Here is a 22,945-nt window from a genome sequence, read left to right as displayed (position 1 = left end):
TTCACCACCAGAAGATGTTAGAAAGATGTTTTGTGAGCAAATGCAAAGTACAATATGCTTAAGGGCAAACTCATCCATGTCAGTATCTGGTAGTCAGCCAAGATGTTTCATTTCATTGATCATCACTGCACCTCCAGTCATTGCAGACTGTTCTGGTTGTGAAGTGTGAACAACAAGATTGGAAGAAGAAGTCAGGGGAAAAGCTCAAGAGTGTGGTCAAGGTTCTTGTAGTTTTTCCTGCTGTTGTATTTCAGAAATGGTTAAGCAGCATAACTGAGAAAAGCAATCTGAAGGGACTTGACTTGTTCAATGGCAGAGATACAGATATACAAATATTTAATATATTATATATTATATATTTAATTATATATATATTATATATTTAATGGCTGCAGAGATTCAATATATATGGGGGGTAATAAAGACATACTCAGAATGAAAGATTAAATGGTTTATGAGAGCAATATGAAGAAAGGATAGAAGTTCACTTTCATGGTATGCTGGAAGACAGGTAAGCCTGATCTGACATGACTTAAAGCATCATTTAACCACTGCGATAACAGGAAGAAAGGGTTTCCTTTAAGTGTAGGCTTATGCTTTTTAAAAAATATTTTTTTAGATGTAAAGTAAGACGGAAGGTATGTGGAAATCCATAATCTGTCAAATAGGCCTAGAGTTTCTTGGATAAAATGTGCACCATAAACAAATTTAAAACATTCATCACACACATCTATCTTTACAAACCTAGACCGTGTTCATTGATTCCATGTGTCCATAGTTGTTAAAGAATAATTATTTCATGTATGCCTTTAGAAACGTTTGCAAAAATCCAATTGGTAAGGTGCAGACCTGCAGCTTCTTCTGAAGTGATCTATCACTACCAGCCCTTAAGACAGGCATTTAAAATCAATAGGACATTAGAGTGTGTATTCCATGTTAATGAGAACCTTTTCATAAGTGAATGAGGTTCTGAATCCTCAGGTGGGGTCATGTACATGATAATGGCTATTGTCTAATGGGTTACCTGGATGTAGTTGTTTGTGTATGATCCATATCTCTTCAGATGTAAATAACACACAGAAGCTCCAAACCATAGAATTCAACAACTCACGCCAGTTTCTTTTTTCTTCTTTCAAGTTTCTTTTATCCTGTTGTGGTAGTCTTTTATCTGCCATATTATCAAAATATACACACATTTCATCATATCAAAGGTATAAAAAAAACTGTGTACACTCATCTTAATACCAATTATGCTCCTTTGTCACATAGTTAAAGACTTGTGGTCAGTGGTCAACTGGCCCCACTCAAATTTTTCCACCTCATTAACGAAACAAAACGTTCTCATTAACCTGCAGTGCACATCCTATTCAACCACTACAAGCTACTTCCAGTTGAATACATGTAAATGTATATTTTTGTATGTTGCTGTGAAAGAAGCCTGAAAACCAAAGAAAACTGTATACCCTCATAAGGCCTTCTAACAAATAAATGTTAGTCTGCCATGCCCAATTTAAAGTTTAGATATAAATTCTGAAAAACAAAGAGGCAGATCAGACACCATATAGACATGCTGATGAACTTTTGGAAACTATTACTGCGATCACTGGCTCCACCTCCAGCAGTAATGGCTCATCTACTTATCAAAAGGCCCTCATTAACCTGCACTGCACACCCTCTAATGCCCTATTGTCCCAACAGGACTTATACCTAGAGCTGCACTTCACATCCACATCTGCACTCTGTGAGGTTGTGATCACTCTGTGTGTGGGACTCGACTCCTCTGACTCTCCAACAAGCAAAATGCAGAACAGGACAGAGAAGTTTGGGGCTCAGCTGCCTCTCTTTGCTCCAGCCAGCAGCTCTCAGCAGCATCTGTTCAGGAAAAGCACCACCTACCTGGCTAAGATTGCCGTTATCCTCCAAGACGCTCCCGGCAAAATGCTCACTTTCACTCAGGTAAGAAAGAGTCAAGACATTTGCAATAACCATCTTTGAGAAAATTGTATAGGAAATGCAAATTGTTGTTTGAAAAACATTTAATTTAATTTCTACTTGATGTTTTGTAGTTGATGGACAGACTGGCACCATTAATCTCTGAAGACAGAAAATCTGTTGAGAACAACATCAGAGTTTGTTTATCAACCAGCAAATGTTTTGTCAAGGTAAGTTTCTAGTCCAAAACTTTGGATATTTCTAAATGAACAAATGTATTATTTCATTAAAGAAACAGCTCAACCTTGTCTCTAAAAACCCTGTGCTGTATTTTTCAGGTCCCGGTGGTCCCAGAGTCACTGCACAGTAAGAGAAACTACTGGAAACTGGACCCCAATCAGATCACAGCAAAGATGGTGCGTCGTCACTTCAAAGGAATCCTGCAGAACTTCCCTGAGTTGGCCTCCAAAGTGGAAATGGAAAACACCAGCAGACCATCAGAGCCCCGCTCAGCTCTCCACTCTCCTGAACCTGCGGCCTGCAAAGCTGTTCAGATCAGATGTGAGGTGAAGTTCAGCAGTCCCTTCTCAATTGAGTCCCTCCTGAAGAGAGACAGTCCCTCTGCTTGGGCCTCCAGAGCTTCTCCTCTGTCCAGCGTGCCGGTCAGAGTGGAGCAGCAGCCTCGGCCCACACTCGGACACAGAGTTGGGACAGAGAGGAGCTTCAGCTGGGACTCTGAGGAGCCTCTCCTCCTTCAAGCTTCAGCTGGAAGTTCCCCCATCTGCTCAACAGGGGGCAGCACTCACCATGAACTCACTGCTAATGGAGCCACTGAGCCCTTAAAGAGGATGCATGTGTGCACTGAGCCCTCATTCCCCTTCTACACAAGAGCCAGTGCTGCTCCTTATTTCACCAGCCCACCCAGCATTTACTACACTTACCCATGATGCTCTCTGTTTCTGGCTGTAATGTGTTTTGTACCTGATGTACTAGCTTTCTGGGGGACTTTATTTTTTCAATAAAATGTAAAACAAATTATGCTTTTGGTTATTAAAAATCTGAGTGAAACCAAACATTGGTAAGACACTAACATTGTTTGTTTTTCTAAACAGAATTCACTGACGCCAACACTTTAAGAAGTAGTAAGAAAAGCACAGGTGATACTAATGACATTAACAATGGCTCTGTTGTATTCACGTGCCAGTATGCACAATACCAGGACCCCTGAAACTGAAGCGCCTAAATGGAACGCTACTGTGACATGTCAAAAAAAGCTTACTTTCAGCAAGAGCAGAGTAAAACAGGCTTTATTTATCCCACACTGGGGAAATTCACTTGTTTGAGTGCCATATTGCATGCTTGTCTTGTTTTGTTTTAGTTTCACTGATCTAACCTTAACACAGCAGGCCTGTGAGTGTTTTAGAACTAGTTTCTGCTTATCACCTTGCAACTGATTAGTATTGGTCGTAAAGGAGCATTTTAACAGAGGGAGTAAGTTATTGAGTGTACTCCTTTTCTTTTTTTTTCCCTATCAATATTTACACATAACAGTCTGAACACTTCACCCTGTTACTTTCTGTTCATACATTCAGTGGATCAACAATATCTGATCACTCAGCCTCAATGGTTCTTTGGTTAAGTAAAATAACCTAAAAATAATCAGTTACAAGTTCAACAACAATTACCTGAAACCCAATATCCAGAAAGGCCAAAGAGCTTGTGGTGGACTACCAAAGAAACAGGAGGTCCCTTTTCCCCTTAGGGAATGGACAGAGCAGACTGTTCTTTCTGAGAGAAAACTCAGATCCTTCAGTGTGTGCAACAGGCTCCTTCTGCCAGTCTGTAGTAGTCAGTGCGAAGCCAGAAGCCTTAACAAGCTGGTAAGGAGGGCCAGCTTTGTGGTCGGGCTGGGACCAGACAGTCTGGAGTCAGTGGGGAAGAGGACGATAAGGGACAAGCTCAAAGCCATCCTAGAAAACCCCTCTCACCTTTTGTACTACAAACTGTGGCAGATGGGCAGCCCAGTCAGCCGCTGGAGCGCCTTAGGTGCTTCTTTGTGCCCACTGCCGTCAGACTGTACAAGAGCAGTGGAGAGTTAAGTTAAGTACACTTCATGCACTAACCCCTTTCAGATTGGTACAATATTATATAATGTTACTACTCTATTATATGATCGGATGTATAAACAGCATAGTTAAATTGAAATTATTATATCAATTTGAAACAGTGTATATATAATATTTTACAAACTGGTCATATGTTTTTTTACTCATCTTTATATGTAAAGAATCTAATAACAGAAATACTTGCCTCTGTACTGTAGAGGAGTAGTAGCAGAAATCAGCATGAAATGGAAATACTCAAGTAAAGTACCAATGCCTTCATACATGTAAACAGTGTGTCAGTGAAATGCTCCTGCCGTCTGATCACTCCACTCAGATGAGGTGAAAATCACTGGAATGTTGCCAAGAGCTTTCCACCTAAAAACTTCAATTAACAGCATTGTTCCTGATAAATCACCATCATTCCAGTGTTTGTCACCTCTGTACAACAGCCATTGTCTCAAATGGTCAGATGGTGATTTCTTTGTAGAAGGGCAAACTGGTTTTTGAATCCACTAATTGTGCATTAAGTTTCCTCTAAAACAAACAAACAAACTTAAATGGAGTGAAGCTCAAACATTTCCACTGAGACCCACAAGATTGTTATGAAGTAGGTACACTCAGCTGAAGATTTTGTCTAAAATGCTGTTTTGGACACAAATATCCCCCCAAAAATCCATCTTATAATAGAATAGTTTGCTTGCACATACCTTAGTTAGGCCTTATAATAATATGCCTTGGCTAAGATTTGAAAAGCAGTATCCAGCTTTTGCATGGTGTTGAGAAGAATTTCAACTGGAAGTAAAGATAAATCTCTTTTGTAATAAGTTGTGATCAACTTACACAACATTTAATATTTTTCATAACCCACAATTTAGCTTCAACTGATTTACCTCTTTAAATTGTGCAAATGTTTCAACTGATAAAACCTACTGCCATGTTCACTGAAATATTCATCAAAGAGCAGTCTAAACAGTTTTAAATTAGAATTAGTAATGTATTTCACTCTTTTCCTTTTGTCTCCCTGTGAAGACAATGAAAAATGTCATCTGTCGGTAATAAATTATTGATTTGCATCACTTGATGTTTTTATCAGCTGTGTATTTGTATGCAGGTTTTGTGCACTCTTTCTGAAAAAAAGACAAAAATAATTTGTTTTACATTTTATTGAAAAAATAGTCTGGTACGTCAGGTACAAAACACATTACAGCCAGAAACAGAGAGCATCATGGGTAAGTGTAGTAAATGCTGGGTGGGCTGGTGAAATAAGGAGCAGCACTGGCTCTTGTGTAGAAGGGGAATGAGGGCTCAGTGCACACATGCATCCTCTTGAAGGGCTCAGTGGCTCCATTAGCAGTGAGTTCATGGTGAGTGCTGCCCCCTGTTGAGCAGATGGGGGAACTTCCAGCTGAAGCTTGAAGGAGGAGAGGCTCCTCAGAGTCCCAGCTGAAGCTCCTCTCTGTCCCAACTCTGTGTCCGAGTGTGGGCCGAGGCTGCTGCTCCACTCTGACCGGCACGCTGGACAGAGGAGAAGCTCTGGAGGCCCGAGCAGAGGGACTGTCTCTCTTCAGGAGGGACTCAATTGAGAAGGGACTGCTGAACTTCACCTCACATCTGATCTGAACAGCTTTGCAGGCCGCAGGTTCAGGAGAGTGGAGAGCTGAGCGGTGCTCTGATGGTCTGCTGGTGTTTTCCATTTCCACTTTGGAGGCCAACTCAGGGAAGTTCTGCAGGATTCCTTTGAAGTGACGACGCACCATCTTTGCTGTGATCTGATTGGGGTCCAGTTTCCAGTAGTTTCTCTTACTGTGCAGTGACTCTGGGACCACCGGGACCTGAAAAATACAGCACAGGGTTTTTAGAGACAAGGTTGAGCTGTTTCTTTAATGAAATAATACATTTGTTCATTTAGAAATATCCAAAGTTTTGGACTAGAAACTTACCTTGACAAAACATTTGCTGGTTGATAAACAAACTCTGATGTTGTTCTCAACAGATTTTCTGTCTTCAGAGATTAATGGTGCCAGTCTGTCCATCAACTACAAAACATCAAGTAGAAATTAAATTAAATGTTTTTCAAACAACAATTTGCGTTTCCTATACAATTATCTCAAAGATGGTTATTGCAAATGTCTTGACCCTTTCATACCTGAGTGAAAGTGAGCATCTTGCCGGGAGCGTCTTGGAGGATAACGGCAATCTTAGCCAGGTAGGTGGTGCTCTTCCTGAACAGATGCTGCTGAGAGCTGCTGGCTGGAGCAAAGAGAGGCAGCTGAGCCCCAAACTTCTCTGTCCTGTTCTGCATTTTGCTTGTTGGAGAGTCAGAGGAGTCGAGTCCACACACAGAGTGATCACAACCTCACAGAGTGCAGATGTGGATGTGAAGTGCAGCTCTAGGTATAAGTCCTGTTGGGACAATAGGGCATTAGAGGGTGTGCAGTGCAGGTTAATGAGGGCCTTTTGATAAGTAGATGAGCCATTACTGCTGGAGGTGGAGCCAGTGATTGCAGTAATAGTTTCCAAAAGTTCATCAGCATGTCTATATGGTGTCTGATCTGCCTCTTTGTTTTTCAGAATTTATATCTAAACTTTAAATTGGGCATGGCAGACTAACATTTATTTGTTAGAAGGCCTTATGAGGGTATACAGTTTTCTTTGGTTTTCAGGCTTCTTTCACAGCAACATACAAAAATATACATTTACATGTATTCAACTGGAAGTAGCTTGTAGTGGTTGAATAGGATGTGCACTGCAGGTTAATGAGAACGTTTTGTTTTGTTAATGAGGTGGAAAAATTTGAGCGGGGCCAGTTGACAACTGACCACAAGTCTTTAACTATGTGACAAAGGAGCATAATTGGTATTAAGATGAGTGTACACAGTTTTTTAAGATGAGTGTACACAAGTGAATTTCCCCAGTGTGGGATAAATAAAGCCTGTTTTACTCTGCTCTTGCTGAAAGTAAGCTTTTTTTGACATGTCACAGTAGCGTTCCATTTAGGCGCTTCAGTTTCAGGGGTCCTGGTATTGTGCATACTGGCACGTGAATACAACAGAGCCATTGTTAATGTCATTAGTAACACCTGTGCTTTTCTTACTATGACAAGTCATAATGTCTACTGTGAAAAGGCCTATTGTGTTTATTTGCAGAAAAAATCTTGATACCACTAGAATGTTTGACAAGTGTTATATTAAAGTGTTGGCGTCAGTGAATTCTGTTTAGAAAAACAAACAATGTTAGAGTCTTACCAATGTTTGGTTTCACTCAGATTTTTAATAACCAAAAGCATAATTTGTTTTACATTTTATTGAAAAAATAAAGTCCCCCAGAAAGCTAGTACATCAGGTACAAAACACATTACAGCCAGAAACAGAGAGCATCATGGGTAAGTGTAGTAAATGCTGGGTGGGCTGGTGAAATAAGGAGCAGCACTGGCTCTTGTGTAGAAGGGGAATGAGGGCTCAGTGCACACATGCATCCTCTTGAAGGGCTCAGTGGCTCCATTAGCAGTGAGTTCATGGTGAGTGCTGCCCCCTGTTGAGCAGATGGGGGAACTTCCAGCTGAAGCTTGAAGGAGGAGAGGCTCCTCAGAGTCCCAGCTGAAGCTCCTCTTTGTCCCAACTCTGTGTCCGAGTGTGGGCCGAGGCTGCTGCTCCACTCTGACCGGCACGCTGGACAGAGGAGAAGCTCTGGAGGCCCGAGCAGAGGGACTGTCTCTCTTCAGGAGGGACTCAATTGAGAAGGGACTGCTGAACTTCACCTCACATCTGATCTGAACAGCTTTGCAGGCCGCAGGTTCAGGAGAGTGGAGAGCTGAGCGGTGCTCTGATGGTCTGCTGGTGTTTTCCATTTCCACTTTGGAGGCCAACTCAGGGAAGTTCTGCAGGATTCCTTTGAAGTGACGACGCACCATCTTTGCTGTGATCTGATTGGGGTCCAGTTTCCAGTAGTTTCTCTTACTGTGCAGTGACTCTGGGACCACCGGGACCTGAAAAATACAGCACAGGGTTTTTAGAGACAAGGTTGAGCTGTTTCTTTAATGAAATAATACATTTGTTCATTTAGAAATATCCAAAGTTTTGGACTAGAAACTTACCTTGACAAAACATTTGCTGGTTGATAAACAAACTCTGATGTTGTTCTCAACAGATTTTCTGTCTTCAGAGATTAATGGTGCCAGTCTGTCCATCAACTACAAAACATCAAGTAGAAATTAAATTAAATGTTTTTCAAACAACAATTTGCGTTTCCTATACAATTATCTCAAAGATGGTTATTGCAAATGTCTTGACCCTTTCATACCTGAGTGAAAGTGAGCATCTTGCCGGGAGCGTCTTGGAGGATAACGGCAATCTTAGCCAGGTAGGTGGTGCTCTTCCTGAACAGATGCTGCTGAGAGCTGCTGGCTGGAGCAAAGAGAGGCAGCTGAGCCCCAAACTTCTCTGTCCTGTTCTGCATTTTGCTTGTTGGAGAGTCAGAGGAGTCGAGTCCACACACAGAGTGATCACAACCTCACAGAGTGCAGATGTGGATGTGAAGTGCAGCTCTAGGTATAAGTCCTGTTGGGACAATAGGGCATTAGAGGGTGTGCAGTGCAGGTTAATGAGGGCCTTTTGATAAGTAGATGAGCCATTACTGCTGGAGGTGGAGCCAGTGATTGCAGTAATAGTTTCCAAAAGTTCATCAGCATGTCTATATGGTGTCTGATCTGCCTCTTTGTTTTTCAGAATTTATATCTAAACTTTAAATTGGGCATGGCAGACTAACATTTATTTGTTAGAAGGCCTTATGAGGGTATACAGTTTTCTTTGGTTTTCAGGCTTCTTTCACAGCAACATACAAAAATATACATTTACATGTATTCAACTGGAAGTAGCTTGTAGTGGTTGAATAGGATGTGCACTGCAGGTTAATGAGAACGTTTTGTTTGTTAATGAGGTGGAAAAATTTGAGCGGGGCCAGTTGACAACTGACCACAAGTCTTTAACTATGTGACAAAGGAGCATAATTGGTATTAAGATGAGTGTACACAGTTTTTTAAGATGAGTGTACACAAGTGAATTTCCCCAGTGTGGGATAAATAAAGCCTGTTTTACTCTGCTCTTGCTGAAAGTAAGCTTTTTTTGACATGTCACAGTAGCGTTCCATTTAGGCGCTTCAGTTTCAGGGGTCCTGGTATTGTGCATACTGGCACGTGAATACAACAGAGCCATTGTTAATGTCATTAGTAACACCTGTGCTTTTCTTACTATGACAAGTCATAATGTCTACTGTGAAAAGGCCTATTGTGTTTATTTGCAGAAAAAATCTTGATACCACTAGAATGTTTGACAAGTGTTATATTAAAGTGTTGGCGTCAGTGAATTCTGTTTAGAAAAACAAACAATGTTAGAGTCTTACCAATGTTTGGTTTCACTCAGATTTTTAATAACCAAAAGCATAATTTGTTTTACATTTTATTGAAAAAATAAAGTCCCCCAGAAAGCTAGTACATCAGGTACAAAACACATTACAGCCAGAAACAGAGAGCATCATGGGTAAGTGTAGTAAATGCTGGGTGGGCTGGTGAAATAAGGAGCAGCACTGGCTCTTGTGTAGAAGGGGAATGAGGGCTCAGTGCACACATGCATCCTCTTGAAGGGCTCAGTGGCTCCATTAGCAGTGAGTTCATGGTGAGTGCTGCCCCCTGTTGAGCAGATGGGGGAACTTCCAGCTGAAGCTTGAAGGAGGAGAGGCTCCTCAGAGTCCCAGCTGAAGCTCCTCTTTGTCCCAACTCTGTGTCCGAGTGTGGGCCGAGGCTGCTGCTCCACTCTGACCGGCACGCTGGACAGAGGAGAAGCTCTGGAGGCCCGAGCAGAGGGACTGTCTCTCTTCAGGAGGGACTCAATTGAGAAGGGACTGCTGAACTTCACCTCACATCTGATCTGAACAGCTTTGCAGGCCGCAGGTTCAGGAGAGTGGAGAGCTGAGCGGTGCTCTGATGGTCTGCTGGTGTTTTCCATTTCCACTTTGGAGGCCAACTCAGGGAAGTTCTGCAGGATTCCTTTGAAGTGACGACGCACCATCTTTGCTGTGATCTGATTGGGGTCCAGTTTCCAGTAGTTTCTCTTACTGTGCAGTGACTCTGGGACCACCGGGACCTGAAAAATACAGCACAGGGTTTTTAGAGACAAGGTTGAGCTGTTTCTTTAATGAAATAATACATTTGTTCATTTAGAAATATCCAAAGTTTTGGACTAGAAACTTACCTTGACAAAACATTTGCTGGTTGATAAACAAACTCTGATGTTGTTCTCAACAGATTTTCTGTCTTCAGAGATTAATGGTGCCAGTCTGTCCATCAACTACAAAACATCAAGTAGAAATTAAATTAAATGTTTTTCAAACAACAATTTGCGTTTCCTATACAATTATCTCAAAGATGGTTATTGCAAATGTCTTGACCCTTTCATACCTGAGTGAAAGTGAGCATCTTGCCGGGAGCGTCTTGGAGGATAACGGCAATCTTAGCCAGGTAGGTGGTGCTCTTCCTGAACAGATGCTGCTGAGAGCTGCTGGCTGGAGCAAAGAGAGGCAGCTGAGCCCCAAACTTCTCTGTCCTGTTCTGCATTTTGCTTGTTGGAGAGTCAGAGGAGTCGAGTCCCACACACAGAGTGATCACAACCTCACAGAGTGCAGATGTGGATGTGAAGTGCAGCTCTAGGTATAAGTCCTGTTGGGACAATAGGGCATTAGAGGGTGTGCAGTGCAGGTTAATGAGGGCCTTTTGATAAGTAGATGAGCCATTACTGCTAGAGGTGGAGCCAGTGATTGCAGTAATAGTTTCCAAAAGTTCATCAGCATGTCTATATGGTGTCTGATCTGCCTCTTTGTTTTTCAGAATTTATATCTAAACTTTAAATTGGGCATGACAGACTAACATTTATTTGTTAGAAGGCCTTATGAGGGTATACAGTTTTCTTTGGTTTTCAGGCTTCTTTCACAGCAACATACAAAAATATACATTTACATGTATTCAACTGGAAGTAGCTTGTAGTGGTTGAATAGGATGTGCACTGCAGGTTAATGAGAATGTTTTGTTTCGTTAATGAGGTGGAAACATTTGAGTGGGGCCAGTTGACAACTGACCACAAGTCTTTAACTATGTGACAAAGGAGCATAATTGGTATTAAGATGAGTGTACACAGTTTTTTAAGATGAGTGTACACAAGTGAATTTCCCCAGTGTGGGATAAATAAAGCCTGTTTTACTCTGCTCTTGCTGAAAGTAAGCTTTTTTTGACATGTCACAGTAGCGTTCCATTTAGGCGCTTCAGTTTCAGGGGTCCTGGTATTGTGCATACTGGCACGTGAATACAACAGAGCCATTGTTAATGTCATTAGTAACACCTGTGCTTTTCTTACTATGACAAGTCATAATGTCTACTGTGAAAAGGCCTATTGTGTTTATTTGCAGAAAAAATCCTGATACCACTAGAATGTTTGACAAGTGTTATATTAAAGTGTTGGCGTCAGTGAATTCTGTTTAGAAAAACAAACAATGTTAGAGTCTTACCAATGTTTGGTTTCACTCAGATTTTTAATAACCAAAAGCATAATTTGTTTTACATTTTATTGAAAAATAGTCTGGTACGTCAGGTACAAAACACATTACAGCCAGAAACAGAGAGCATCATGGGTAAGTGTAGTAAATGCTGGGTGGGCTGGTGAAATAAGGAGCAGCACTGGCTCTTGTGTAGAAGGGGAATGAGGGCTCAGTGCACACATGCATCCTCTTGAAGGGCTCAGTGGCTCCATTAGCAGTGAGTTCATGGTGAGTGCTGCCCCCTGTTGAGCAGATGGGGGAACTTCCAGCTGAAGCTTGAAGGAGGAGAGGCTCCTCAGAGTCCCAGCTGAAGCTCCTCTTTGTCCCAACTCTGTGTCCGAGTGTGGGCCGAGGCTGCTGCTCCACTCTGACCGGCACGCTGGACAGAGGAGAAGCTCTGGAGGCCCGAGCAGAGGGACTGTCTCTCTTCAGGAGGGACTCAATTGAGAAGGGACTGCTGAACTTCACCTCACATCTGATCTGAACAGCTTTGCAGGCCGCAGGTTCAGGAGAGTGGAGAGCTGAGCGGTGCTCTGATGGTCTGCTGGTGTTTTCCATTTCCACTTTGGAGGCCAACTCAGGGAAGTTCTGCAGGATTCCTTTGAAGTGACGACGCACCATCTTTGCTGTGATCTGATTGGGGTCCAGTTTCCAGTAGTTTCTCTTACTGTGCAGTGACTCTGGGACCACCGGGACCTGAAAAATACAGCACAGGGTTTTTAGAGACAAGGTTGAGCTGTTTCTTTAATGAAATAATACATTTGTTCATTTAGAAATATCCAAAGTTTTGGACTAGAAACTTACCTTGACAAAACATTTGCTGGTTGATAAACAAACTCTGATGTTGTTCTCAACAGATTTTCTGTCTTCAGAGATTAATGGTGCCAGTCTGTCCATCAACTACAAAACATCAAGTAGAAATTAAATTAAATGTTTTTCAAACAACAATTTGCGTTTCCTATACAATTATCTCAAAGATGGTTATTGCAAATGTCTTGACCCTTTCATACCTGAGTGAAAGTGAGCATCTTGCCGGGAGCGTCTTGGAGGATAACGGCAATCTTAGCCAGGTAGGTGGTGCTTTTCCTGAACAGATGCTGCTGAGAGCTGCTGGCTGGAGCAAAGAGAGGCAGCTGAGCCCCAAACTTCTCTGTCCTGTTCTGCATTTTGCTTGTTGGAGAGTCAGAGGAGTCGAGTCGCACACACAGAGTGATCACAACCTCACAGAGTGCAGATGTGGACGTGAAGTGCAGCTCTAGGTATAAGTCCTGTTGGGACAATAGGGCATTAGAGGGTGTGCAGTGCAGGTTAATGAGGACCTTTTGATAAGTAGATGAGCCATTACTGCTAGAGGTGGAGCAAGTGATCGCAGTAATAGTTTATTTCCATCATAAAGACATCAGCATGTCTATATGGATGCTTTGAGATTTTATTCACACTAGGGGACACATTTCTCCAATTTATCTCCCAAAATGATACAATGATGTTAAAATTACACTTTTGTTTTCATCCTTTTTTGTAGTTTGTTGTTCTCAGTCTTTATTGTGCTTTTTGTGTTCTGTGTTCAGCTTAATTGTGGCTCTACCTCCAATCTAGCAGTGCGGATGTGGTGCTGTGTATGGAATTGTTCAAGTGCTCATGTTGTTGTTTTGTAGTAATATTAGGCAACAAAAGATTCCATATATACTGTATATATACAGTACCCTCCAAAAGTATTGGAACGGTATGGCAAATTCCTTTGTTTTTGTTGTTCAATGAAGACATTTGGGTTTCGCAAAAGTTCTGGAGCACAATCTTATGGACTGATGAGACCAAGATTAATCTCTACGAAAGTGATGGAAAGGCCAAAGTGTGGAGAAAGAAAGCACACAAGCTCATCTGTGAAGCATGGTGGAGGTAATGTCATGGCTTGGGCGTGCATGGCTGCTTCTGGAACAGGCTCATTAATATTTATTGATGATGGAACTGATGATGGTAGCAGCAGAATGATTTCAGAAGTGAACAGAAACATTTTGTCTGCCAATTTATATATAGATATGCATTGAAACTAATATGGAGGAAGTTTATCATGCAGCAGGACAATGACCCAAAGCACACTGCCAACAAAACAAAGGACTTCATCAGGGGGGAAAAGTGGAAGGTTTTAGACTGGCCAAGTCAATCAGCTGACCTTAACCCAACAGAGCATGCATTTCACCTCCTTAAGAGGAGACTGAAGGAAGAAACACCCCGAAACAAACAAGAACTGAAAGAAGCTGCAGTAAAATGGAATAGTATCACAAATGAAGAATGCAACAGTTTGGTGATGTCGATGGGTCGCAGGCTTGAGACAGTTATTGCAGCGTTATACCACCAAATATTAAATGTTATTTACTTTAAGATTATTTGTTCCATTACTTTTGCTCACCTAAGAATGCTGTGGTCGAAACAGTGAAATGTCCTAAGTTGTTTAACACATCTAGATGTGAATACTAGGAAATAAAAGCTGAAATTCTGAACTCTTGTCTCATACTCATCACCATTCCTATACTTTTGGAGGGGACTGTACATATACTATAAGAATTAATTCTCTCTGTCTTAGTTTTTTGCAAGAAAATGTTGACACTGTTTTTGAAGCAAGCTGAAGGTCTGATAAAGTGTAAAAACAACATTATTTGTTCAGCTGATCTGAAGGCCCCTCCATCTTATTTTCAAACAAACCTAACACAGATAGGGTAAATCAAACACTAACATTTTTTTTCCAATCACCGACTGAAGTGTAGTCAAGATAATTTGGACTCCCATCTCAGACAGACTCCACCTCAGTATCCCCACATAGTTTTGTGTGCACAGACATTCTTGCAGTTTCATGAGAACAGATGTTCCTTTTGTAGTTAGTTTCAGACAAATTTGGATGACTAGCAAAATGTTGGGAATCTTTATCAAATATTGCCAGCCTACACGGTCTAATATTGCTCTTCTTAATAAACACTCTGAGTAAACTATTATTTAATTTAATTTATCAAGCAATATTTTTACCCTACTGTTTTGTACTGACATGTGATGAATGAATGCATCATAATGCAGATTAAGCTAGTGTTCTTTTGTCCTACACAAACAAGACAAAGGCTCACAAAGGCTGTAATGAAAGAGGTGAAAATCCCTGGAATGTAACCGTTCAAATGGGTGATTACAACAAACAGCATTTTTACTTCTACATTAATTCATTTCATGTAATGGCAAACGTGTTTAAACACACAACTCTAAATGGACTGAAATGTAATGTTTTAGATTCAAAGTCAGCATCTGTATTTCATCAAAGCAATTTCAAATAGTTGTTCTGGAAAGAAAACATCACTGTCTAATGGAAACTGAATTGTAACAGATTGTTGTTTGCCTCCTTCACTTCACTTTACAAAAGGCAAGTGATAAGTTCTGAGGAGAATAGCTATTATAATTGAGGAACAATGCATCTTTTTTTCATGTGAAGTTCCAGAGCAGAACCACACCCTAAACACTTCTCATTCCTGTCATACGTCTATAAACGCCTTGCTGCCCTGCACACCAGTTCATTGGCCATTCCCACCCGCCAGTCACTACTTACACATTTCATATTCAATCATTTATCTGTATCAGCCCCCTCCCCAGTCTGGGTCAGCTTTCATTTCATTGATTTTTAAGACTAGACATCTGTACTTTGCTCAGTAAAATTTGAAAGTGAAATCAGCTGGTCCAGAGTTGAGTCAAAATGGAAACACTCCCCACCCTCCATCAGTGTAAACAAGTTCTAAACTTGTTTTTGCACAAAGAATTCAGTATGAGGTAATGTGCCAATGCATCTGAATGAGGATCACTGATGTAAATGACCACCGTCATTATTATGTGAGACAAAAGGCAGTAGGTTTGACTTTAAAGGAGTGCAAACTGCTGGATTGTGATTGATTGCTCATTGGAAATTCATTGTCACTTAGCTGTGTCTTGTGTAATATCAGACCAGCCTTTGTGAGGCTGAAAAACAACATGTTTGTATTGTCTCAAGAAATAAGATTGAACAAAATATAAGATGGAAACCTAAAGATAATTAGGTTACTGATGTTAAAATGCCCAAAGTGTCACAAACTGGAGCAAGAACAACACACACCTGCAGATAATTGAGAATCAGCTGATATCTGCTGTAAAAACTACTTCAGTGTGAGCACTGCTCTAAGATGGACCTGTATTGCACTAAAACAACTTCAGTGTGAGTTCACAATGGATGGCAGTTGTAATTACTCATGTTTTTGAACATATTGGCATTGATATAATAATGTCAATGTAGCTTCAAAGGTTCACTATGTTGTGATTTTTTTTTTGTGAAGTAGTTTGTTGATGTGCTAAAACTTGTACTTCATTTGTACATTGCTTTGGACAAAAACGTCTTCCAGTTGAATACATGAATGTATATTTATGTATATTGTATGTTGCTTTGAATGAAGCCTGAAAACCAAAGACAACTGTAGGGCCTTCTAATAAATGTTTTTAATATTTGTGTATGTAACTTTAGATTTCCATTGCCTAATTTAAAGTTTAAATATAAACTCTGGAAAAAATTTAACCACTCATGTGAACAAAGAGGCAGATCAGACATCCATATAGAAATGCTGATGAACTTTTGGAAACTATTATGGTCACTGGCTCCACCTCCAGCCGTAATGACCCATCTACTTATCAAAAGGCCCTCATTAACCAGCTTGTTTTGTCAAGGTAAGTTTCTAGTCCAAAACTTTGGATATTTCTAAATGAACAAATGTATTATTTCATTAAAGAAACAGCTCAACCTTGTCTCTAAAAACCCTGTGCTGTATTTTTCAGGTCCCGGTGGTCCCAGAGTCACTGCACAGTAAGAGAAACTACTGGAAACTGGACCCCAATCAGATCACAGCAAAGATGGTGCGTCGTCACTTCAAAGGAATCCTGCAGAACTTCCCTGAGTTGGCCTCCAAAGTGGGAATGGAAAACACCAGCAGACCATCAGAGCCCCGCTCAGCTCTCCACTCTCCTGAACCTGCGGCCTGCAAAGCTGTTCAGATCAGATGTGAGGTGAAGTTCAGCAGTCCCTTCTCAATTGAGTCCCTCCTGAAGAGAGACAGTCCCTCTGCTCGGGCCTCCAGAGCTTCTCCTCTGTCCAGCGTGCCGGTCAGAGTGGAGCAGCAGCCTCGGCCCACACTCGGACACAGAGTTGGGACAAAGAGGAGCTTCAGCTGGGACTCTGAGGAGCCTCTCCTCCTTCAAGCTTCAGCTGGAAGTTCCCCCATCTGCTCAACAGGGGGCAGCACTCACCATGAACTCACTGCTAATGGAGCCACTGAGCCCTTCAAGAGGATGCATGTGTGCACTGAGCCCTCATTCCCCTTCTACACAAGAGCCAGTGCTGCTCCTTATTTCACCAGCCCACCCAGCAGTTACATCACTTACTCTGTACCATCACTTAATCACGATGCTGTCCATTTTCGTTTGTAAAAGTATTTTTTCCTACTTCCAAACTGCACTTTTATATGTTTTTGAGTGGAACATAGCCGATACTTCAAAACATTTTTTTTCTCTTTAAAATCTGGTGCACATTTCAAATCACACAAGGCCTGTAAACGGTCTCATGTGTATCTCATTGTGTCTTAAATTTTATATATTTCATATATTTGTTGGCAGATAACTCATGGTCAATAGAAGTTGATATCTCCTGAAGTGCTACTTGATTGCACAGTGAGAAGGTGAGCTAAAAGACTTATCATCTTCAACAGATGATATATTATCCATGTATAATATGGTTAAAGGGAATCTTTTTTTTTTTTTACATGGTTGTGTTAGTGTTTGAAGATGGTATCTGATCACAGGAGGGCATCATATGATTTCAAAGTGTATCTTGACGTGCAGTGCTTGTCAACACTCGCCCTTGTGTCAAACTCAAAGAATAAAGGTGTGTCTTCTGCACCGTGGTACTTTAGTCCAACATTTGTGACGATTAATATATTTTTTGTTGAACATTTCCATTATTAGATTGTCTTTTTATAGTTCCTCTACAGTCTCACCTGACTCATGTTATGGGTGTAAAGAGACTTTTACTGCAACATCTAATGGTGGACACCATGGTTACACGCACCAAAAACTATAAACCAATATTGGCCATGCAAGTTGGTTGCAGTTTAATTGGAACATTTGAACTTTAAACCTTGTTCCCAAGGCTGCAGTCACCCTATTTAGTTAGATCGAATACTGAGTTGACTGACCACAGTGGCAAGGTTAAGTTATACAAATATGTTGTAGATGAAATATGTTTGCTTTTCTATTTGCAGCACATCTGCACCACAATGTGCAGTGTGTGTGAACTATAACTTACTTTGTCCATCGGATGACTTTAGTATAAATCACATTGAAAGTTACTTATTAGTATTAGTATTTTAAGAACATGGGCCGAATGGTTTCTTTTTAGCGAGAAACTAAATGCATTAACAAATGCGAATTCTTGTTGAATCAGTTGTCAAAGCTAATTGGTGGTAAATAGGCTTTGAAGTGTTGCCAATCTTTGAAATTCTGAGTGCCTCAGTTTGAGTAGTTTTATTTAGGTCATTATCCACCACTTTTGAGTTACGAAACAAAAAGCTCAGTTGAGTCATCTGAGGTAGTTCAGATGTTAATTCTTATTAATTTTATCCCCCTACTTGGCAGCGCTTATCAAGATCAGACATTACTCGCAGATAACATCAGAGCATGTGTGTCTTGTAGTCGAAGGCTAACCAAGGGAGGTCTGTCATGAGACAAGAACTTGGGCTCACAGAGGTCAAGGAAGAGGAGTTGGGTGAGCTCAGCATTTGGCACTGTATGCCCACGACATACTTCCTTTTCACCCTGTGGGATTACTGGTGGACGACCTACATTGCAACGCAGCCCTCATACTCTCCATCCCCCCCCCCGCTGACTGGTCAACAGAGATTACACTCAGAGAGCAGAGCCTGGCAGTCAGTCAGAACGGCTGAGCATGTGACCGACTGAGTGACACATTGAGGGACGGGAGACAAAAACTTCTTTTCTTTTCTACACTGCTTCCCATTTAACTCTCCTCTACTTTATTCCTTATTTTGTGTAATTTACACATCGCCTTGTGTCCTCCAGAGCAGCTTCTTTAAGGACGCATGTCCCAGGATGAAAAAGGCCTTAGCCAATCACAGCAACTGCTTTGCTTTGAATGTTTACAAGCCTCAGATTTTATTGTGACAAACAGAATTTTAAGTTCAATGTGAAAATTACACCAAGAGACTGAGATTTCCTTTAATTGCACGATCAGGGGAAGCTGGTCCGTCTGTCTACTGTAAAGGATTAACTTGAGTTGCTGGTTTGTATTTACTTATTTACTGATTGAGTAAACTGGTTCACGTGTTAATCCCCTTGAATGCTGTATTGTGAATAGATTCCCTACTGTATTTGCTGTACAGGCCAGTATTGCTCTAGATGTCACAGATATCCTGTGCACAACTACTGTGACCCATCTACCATTGTGTCCCTGAGCAAGACACTTAACCCCTAGTTGCTCCAGAGGCGTGTATAGCAATTGTACGTCACTTTGGATAAAAGCGTCAGATAAATTAATAAATGTATTAAAATGTAAATGTATAAAATAATAAAGGCGCATGCCCAGTGACATTTGGTTGTTTTGATTCTATTATTTTTGTAACAGTAACAAAGTTTGTTAGAATTTGCCTGATCGCCTTTGGTCCTGACCTCTCAGTGTGACCTATTGTATGAGCGTGTGTGGTGCAGACTAATCTCTAGACAGTAACTCCGCAGCTTGTTTACATGTAGGCTGGGAAACACCACGGGAGCCTGCTGCACCAAGGACCAATGCACTAAAATTAGCCCCCAAACTTCCATTTCCTCCCATTTGAGTCTAATGAAAAAGAAAACATCTTAATGTTTCATGCAATGTACTTTTATAGCAAGTACACAAAATACTAAAATTTTATAGCACAATAAAAGCAAGATCATAACCTACCCACATAACATAAAGATACTTGAGTACATGTAAAATTTCTACAGTTAAAATATTACTTTGGTAAAGGCACAGATGTTTGATCACCAAAATATCCATTATGCAGCAGAATGGCCTCTGTCAGTGTTGTATTATTAGGTAGGCCTATTATGTTAAGGAACTTTTATTTCTGATGCATGTAGTGTAACAGTGTGGTGTAACAGGTTTTGGTAAGGCTGGTTAATATAGCACGCTGCTCTCTATATAAACCATATGTTTATTTAAGGTGTGAGCTACTTTGTTACTTTATAGGCTACCACTGTTAATATTATGAGAAAAACAAATACCATAAATTGAATGTAAAACCCTCCACTTATTATATACAGTCTATGTTCTAAACCAGTTGTCACTGAAATATTATAGCGCCTGCCAACACGAGTCACGAGTCAGCTCCTTCAGGTAAGCCTATGTTGTGTTAATTGCCGTAGTAAATTATAGCGCGTCGGCGCATTGAACTCACTCTATTCGTATTCAGTCGCCTACCTAAAGCTGTGGCAGGTAAGAGGATATACAATGACCACGTTGACATCCCTTCACAGCAAACTAAATCGGGGCAGTCACGTCGCGCTCGTCTTCCTCGTCCCGGGCCCGCCCTGCACCGCCCACCGCCGCTTTGTCAACCCGAAACTATGGATCATCATTACCACGTATTCATTCATCATGCGCCTGTGCTGCGTTCAAGTGCTACACATAAAAAAGTTTTTGTTTGTGGCTGTTGGTTTATTTTGTCCCGGAAGTTAAACAAAGTGACATTCTATGATTAAATGTAGCCTAAACAATAAATGCATAATAGTTTGAACTTATTCCTGTTACAGTGGGCCATCACTTTTCATGTTTAGCAAAGCCCAGCCATCAATGTTAGATTTGTCCATCACAAATGTCCTAACTTTCCAGTGGTGGAATCTAAATAAATACTTTTACCCACGTAGGCTAGTACTTAAGAAAAGATATAGCCTAGTTACTACTTTACTCTACTGGTAGGCCTACTTTTACTTTTGCTGCTTTAGTGCATTTGGTAATAACAATGATGTAGTTTTAATCAAGTAACATTGTGAATGCAGTAGCTACTTTTACTTGGAATGGAACAGTGTGGCATTGTTACTTTTACTTAAGTTAAACATCTGAGTAATTCTTCCACCACTGTCCTTTTCCTACTTCTTTTAATTTTATGTATAATCACAAAAGCAATATTTACCTTGAAGGCAGCATTGTGCACTATGAATAACATCTTGTAGTGTTAACTTTGAAAGTGCTTTGAAAAGTGCTGGTAAGTTGATCTAAAAGGTTCACATATTTGTAGTATCTACAGGCAGGGTTTGTGTCATCAAGGAAAATATCATCTTTAAATACATAATTACATTATATAGGATATTTAGTGTAACACATATGATTTTACTTTGATAAATCAAAATAAACAATAGCTAGCCTATCACAAGGTAGAAAAAAGTGTAAATGTCACAATGTACACTACTTTTGACTTAACAGCATTTTCTTTGTTTGTTTCTTTTTCTTTTTTTTTACAACTTTTATTTACATTACTAAAAGATGTTTTGTCCTCAGGTGGTGTGTGAGTGAACTTTGATTCTTGTGGGATTATATTGCCTGACTGTGCTGTTTGTTTATTCTTACCATAAGGTTAATGAGGAATAATAAACAACTGGGCTATCTGGGTTAACTAATTATTCACTAACTATTAACAACAACTCAGGCAGTAAAGTAGGCAACACCATATCACAGTGCTCCAAATTTGTGCCTAACTTTTCCCAAAACAATTTGTCAATCATTGTAAATATGGTATGGTACAGCCTGCGGTGAGTTAATCAACTGTGAGTTTTCCTTGGCCATGAATGAATCTGTAACTTTGAGGACACGCGGTCATTCAAAACATCCTTCAAACACAGATAGTCATGCCCTGGTCTCCTTCCACTTGCCCTCTATATAAGCCCTCAGAAATATTTTAAACTAATAATTAAAAACGTTTTGGGAAATAAATACTAATAGCTTTAATGCCAAGAATTATATGAGAACAGCCATCCTGGGTACAGCAAGCAGCCTGTTATCTTAGTTTAGCACAAAGAAAAAGAGGGGGAAACAGCTAGCTTTCCCTGCGGCTTTCCTCTTATGCCTATAATTAACATGTTTTATCTCATATGTTTATTCCATACAAAAAGTTTAAAAACGATAAGTTATGGTTTTTTTAGTGGGTTATTACTACTAGACTATTTCGTGGAGAGGAGCGGTAACTGCCTCACACTGACAACAAGACTAGATAAGTGAGCTTTTTACGGTGTTACCTGTATTTGTACTGATGCCCCTTCTCCTCCTCATCCACATCCACCATCCCTTATATCTATTTCATCTGACACCCTGTTACCCCCTCTTCAATAATCCAAACAGCTGTGTCCACTGTTTACATAAAACCCTGTTGTTGCGCAGTAGATCAACTCATTTTCCTGTGCGAAGGATGAATGCAAACAGAGTCCCACCTGCGACACAGCAGGGTCTGTTAGTACAGTTTTCCCTCTGTATGTCACAGGACACAGACCGCCCCTTCAATACATCCTGGATTGAATGTCCACTCTATATTCCAATGAGTTCGTAGCTCTTTGAAGTTTAAATCTAACACAGTGCAGTCCGACCCACCACCTAACATCCTGTCGTCCTGGCCTCACATATTTCCCTCAGAAATCAAAACAGAGGCTGGTTAGGTGCAGTTTCCACTTTAATAACCGATCAACATTTCTCTGCGCCGGATGACCTGCTGCTGCTGGAGCGTGTTACTCCTGCCAGGTCTAAATACAGAAAAATTACTTTGTAATTAGGTGAGATTTCCACATTCATGAAAAAGTACAATATATGGGAAGGGGTGCACAGTTAAACAACAACATCAATTTGTTGCCAATGTAACCAAAATTAAATTTTCATCTCATTGGGCATTCATCTAAGTGATTCCTCGGTAGCACCAATGCCAAGCGTGCACACAGCTTCAGCAGAGCTGTACAGATCTGTGTAAAAACCCACTGAGAGTGCTGCTCCATCTTTGTTCTAGTGTGTCATCAGTACCCACTGTGCCTTGGCATGTTTATTGTGTCTAAATTTGGTGCTGGTGATAAAGATATTAGCGCTACATTGTAGAACTTGATGAACAGTGCCTGTAGCTCTGGGAGGATTAGGTTAGCTCAAGTCCACTCACTGTTTGTTTATCTGCTTATGCAACACAGAATGTGCTCAGTCAGATGCATGCTAGTCATTCATACAAGCACCATACTGTTTGCATTAGCTGGATGGC

The 22,945-nt window shown here is 40.7% G+C and overlaps 5 protein-coding genes across 5 annotated transcripts; 1 reads left to right on the top strand and 4 right to left on the bottom strand.

The window, feature by feature from the left end:
• The first annotated feature begins 1,713 nt into the window (after positions 1–1,713).
• LOC119907018 (forkhead box protein H1-like) lies at positions 1,714–2,989 on the top strand. The gene is made up of 3 exons (XM_038724555.1): positions 1,714–1,956; positions 2,067–2,162; positions 2,271–2,989. The coding sequence occupies exons 1-3, from the start codon at positions 1,801–1,803 to the stop codon at positions 2,877–2,879; spliced, it is 861 nt and encodes a 286-aa protein (XP_038580483.1). The 5' UTR covers positions 1,714–1,800; the 3' UTR covers positions 2,880–2,989.
• Positions 2,990–5,232: 2,243 nt separating this feature from the next.
• On the bottom strand, positions 5,233–6,366 carry LOC119907016 (forkhead box protein Q1-like). Its single transcript, XM_038724554.1, has 3 exons — positions 6,184–6,366; positions 5,978–6,073; positions 5,233–5,869 (listed from the first exon to the last, which is right to left on the bottom strand). Exons 1-3 carry the CDS (start codon positions 6,337–6,339, stop codon positions 5,261–5,263), a joined length of 861 nt encoding a protein of 286 aa, XP_038580482.1. The 5' UTR covers positions 6,340–6,366; the 3' UTR covers positions 5,233–5,260.
• Positions 6,367–7,338: 972 nt separating this feature from the next.
• LOC119907015 (forkhead box protein Q1-like) lies at positions 7,339–8,519 on the bottom strand. Its single transcript, XM_038724553.1, has 3 exons — positions 8,337–8,519; positions 8,131–8,226; positions 7,339–8,022 (listed from the first exon to the last, which is right to left on the bottom strand). The coding sequence occupies exons 1-3, from the start codon at positions 8,490–8,492 to the stop codon at positions 7,414–7,416; spliced, it is 861 nt and encodes a 286-aa protein (XP_038580481.1). The 5' UTR covers positions 8,493–8,519; the 3' UTR covers positions 7,339–7,413.
• A 972-nt stretch (positions 8,520–9,491) lies between these two features.
• Positions 9,492–10,726, bottom strand: LOC119907014 (forkhead box protein Q1-like). Its single transcript, XM_038724552.1, has 3 exons — positions 10,489–10,726; positions 10,283–10,378; positions 9,492–10,174 (listed from the first exon to the last, which is right to left on the bottom strand). Exons 1-3 carry the CDS (start codon positions 10,642–10,644, stop codon positions 9,566–9,568), a joined length of 861 nt encoding a protein of 286 aa, XP_038580480.1. The 5' UTR covers positions 10,645–10,726; the 3' UTR covers positions 9,492–9,565.
• A 937-nt stretch (positions 10,727–11,663) lies between these two features.
• Positions 11,664–12,983, bottom strand: LOC119907013 (forkhead box protein Q1-like). Its single transcript, XM_038724550.1, has 3 exons — positions 12,629–12,983; positions 12,423–12,518; positions 11,664–12,314 (listed from the first exon to the last, which is right to left on the bottom strand). Exons 1-3 carry the CDS (start codon positions 12,782–12,784, stop codon positions 11,706–11,708), a joined length of 861 nt encoding a protein of 286 aa, XP_038580478.1. The 5' UTR covers positions 12,785–12,983; the 3' UTR covers positions 11,664–11,705.
• Between the last annotated feature and the right edge of the window lie 9,962 nt (positions 12,984–22,945).

The sequence above is a fragment of the Micropterus salmoides genome, unplaced genomic scaffold, assembly GCF_014851395.1.
Source record: "Micropterus salmoides isolate LMB-PRFRI ecotype aquatic unplaced genomic scaffold, ASM1485139v1 Ms_hic_scaffold_17, whole genome shotgun sequence".
In the NCBI taxonomy this organism is placed as follows: domain Eukaryota; kingdom Metazoa; phylum Chordata; class Actinopteri; order Centrarchiformes; family Centrarchidae; genus Micropterus; species Micropterus salmoides.
The sequence above is the reverse complement of the archived record's forward strand: the minus strand, read 5'-3'. Positions and strand labels throughout refer to the sequence as shown.

Bases quoted from the DNA above. Each gene is read 5' to 3' on its own strand.
- LOC119907018 (XM_038724555.1), top strand. From the start codon at position 1,801: ATGCAGAACAGGACAGAGAAGTTTGGGGCTCAGCTGCCTCTCTTTGCT. The intron at 1,957-2,066 runs GTAAGAAAGAGT...GATGTTTTGTAG, and splicing joins AAATGCTCACTTTCACTCAG to TTGATGGACAGACTGGCACC. The intron at 2,163-2,270 runs GTAAGTTTCTAG...TGTATTTTTCAG, and splicing joins CCAGCAAATGTTTTGTCAAG to GTCCCGGTGGTCCCAGAGTC.
- LOC119907016 (XM_038724554.1), bottom strand. From the start codon at position 6,339: ATGCAGAACAGGACAGAGAAGTTTGGGGCTCAGCTGCCTCTCTTTGCT. The intron at 6,074-6,183 runs GTATGAAAGGGT...GATGTTTTGTAG, and splicing joins AGATGCTCACTTTCACTCAG to TTGATGGACAGACTGGCACC. The intron at 5,870-5,977 runs GTAAGTTTCTAG...TGTATTTTTCAG, and splicing joins CCAGCAAATGTTTTGTCAAG to GTCCCGGTGGTCCCAGAGTC.
- LOC119907015 (XM_038724553.1), bottom strand. From the start codon at position 8,492: ATGCAGAACAGGACAGAGAAGTTTGGGGCTCAGCTGCCTCTCTTTGCT. The intron at 8,227-8,336 runs GTATGAAAGGGT...GATGTTTTGTAG, and splicing joins AGATGCTCACTTTCACTCAG to TTGATGGACAGACTGGCACC. The intron at 8,023-8,130 runs GTAAGTTTCTAG...TGTATTTTTCAG, and splicing joins CCAGCAAATGTTTTGTCAAG to GTCCCGGTGGTCCCAGAGTC.
- LOC119907014 (XM_038724552.1), bottom strand. From the start codon at position 10,644: ATGCAGAACAGGACAGAGAAGTTTGGGGCTCAGCTGCCTCTCTTTGCT. The intron at 10,379-10,488 runs GTATGAAAGGGT...GATGTTTTGTAG, and splicing joins AGATGCTCACTTTCACTCAG to TTGATGGACAGACTGGCACC. The intron at 10,175-10,282 runs GTAAGTTTCTAG...TGTATTTTTCAG, and splicing joins CCAGCAAATGTTTTGTCAAG to GTCCCGGTGGTCCCAGAGTC.
- LOC119907013 (XM_038724550.1), bottom strand. From the start codon at position 12,784: ATGCAGAACAGGACAGAGAAGTTTGGGGCTCAGCTGCCTCTCTTTGCT. The intron at 12,519-12,628 runs GTATGAAAGGGT...GATGTTTTGTAG, and splicing joins AGATGCTCACTTTCACTCAG to TTGATGGACAGACTGGCACC. The intron at 12,315-12,422 runs GTAAGTTTCTAG...TGTATTTTTCAG, and splicing joins CCAGCAAATGTTTTGTCAAG to GTCCCGGTGGTCCCAGAGTC.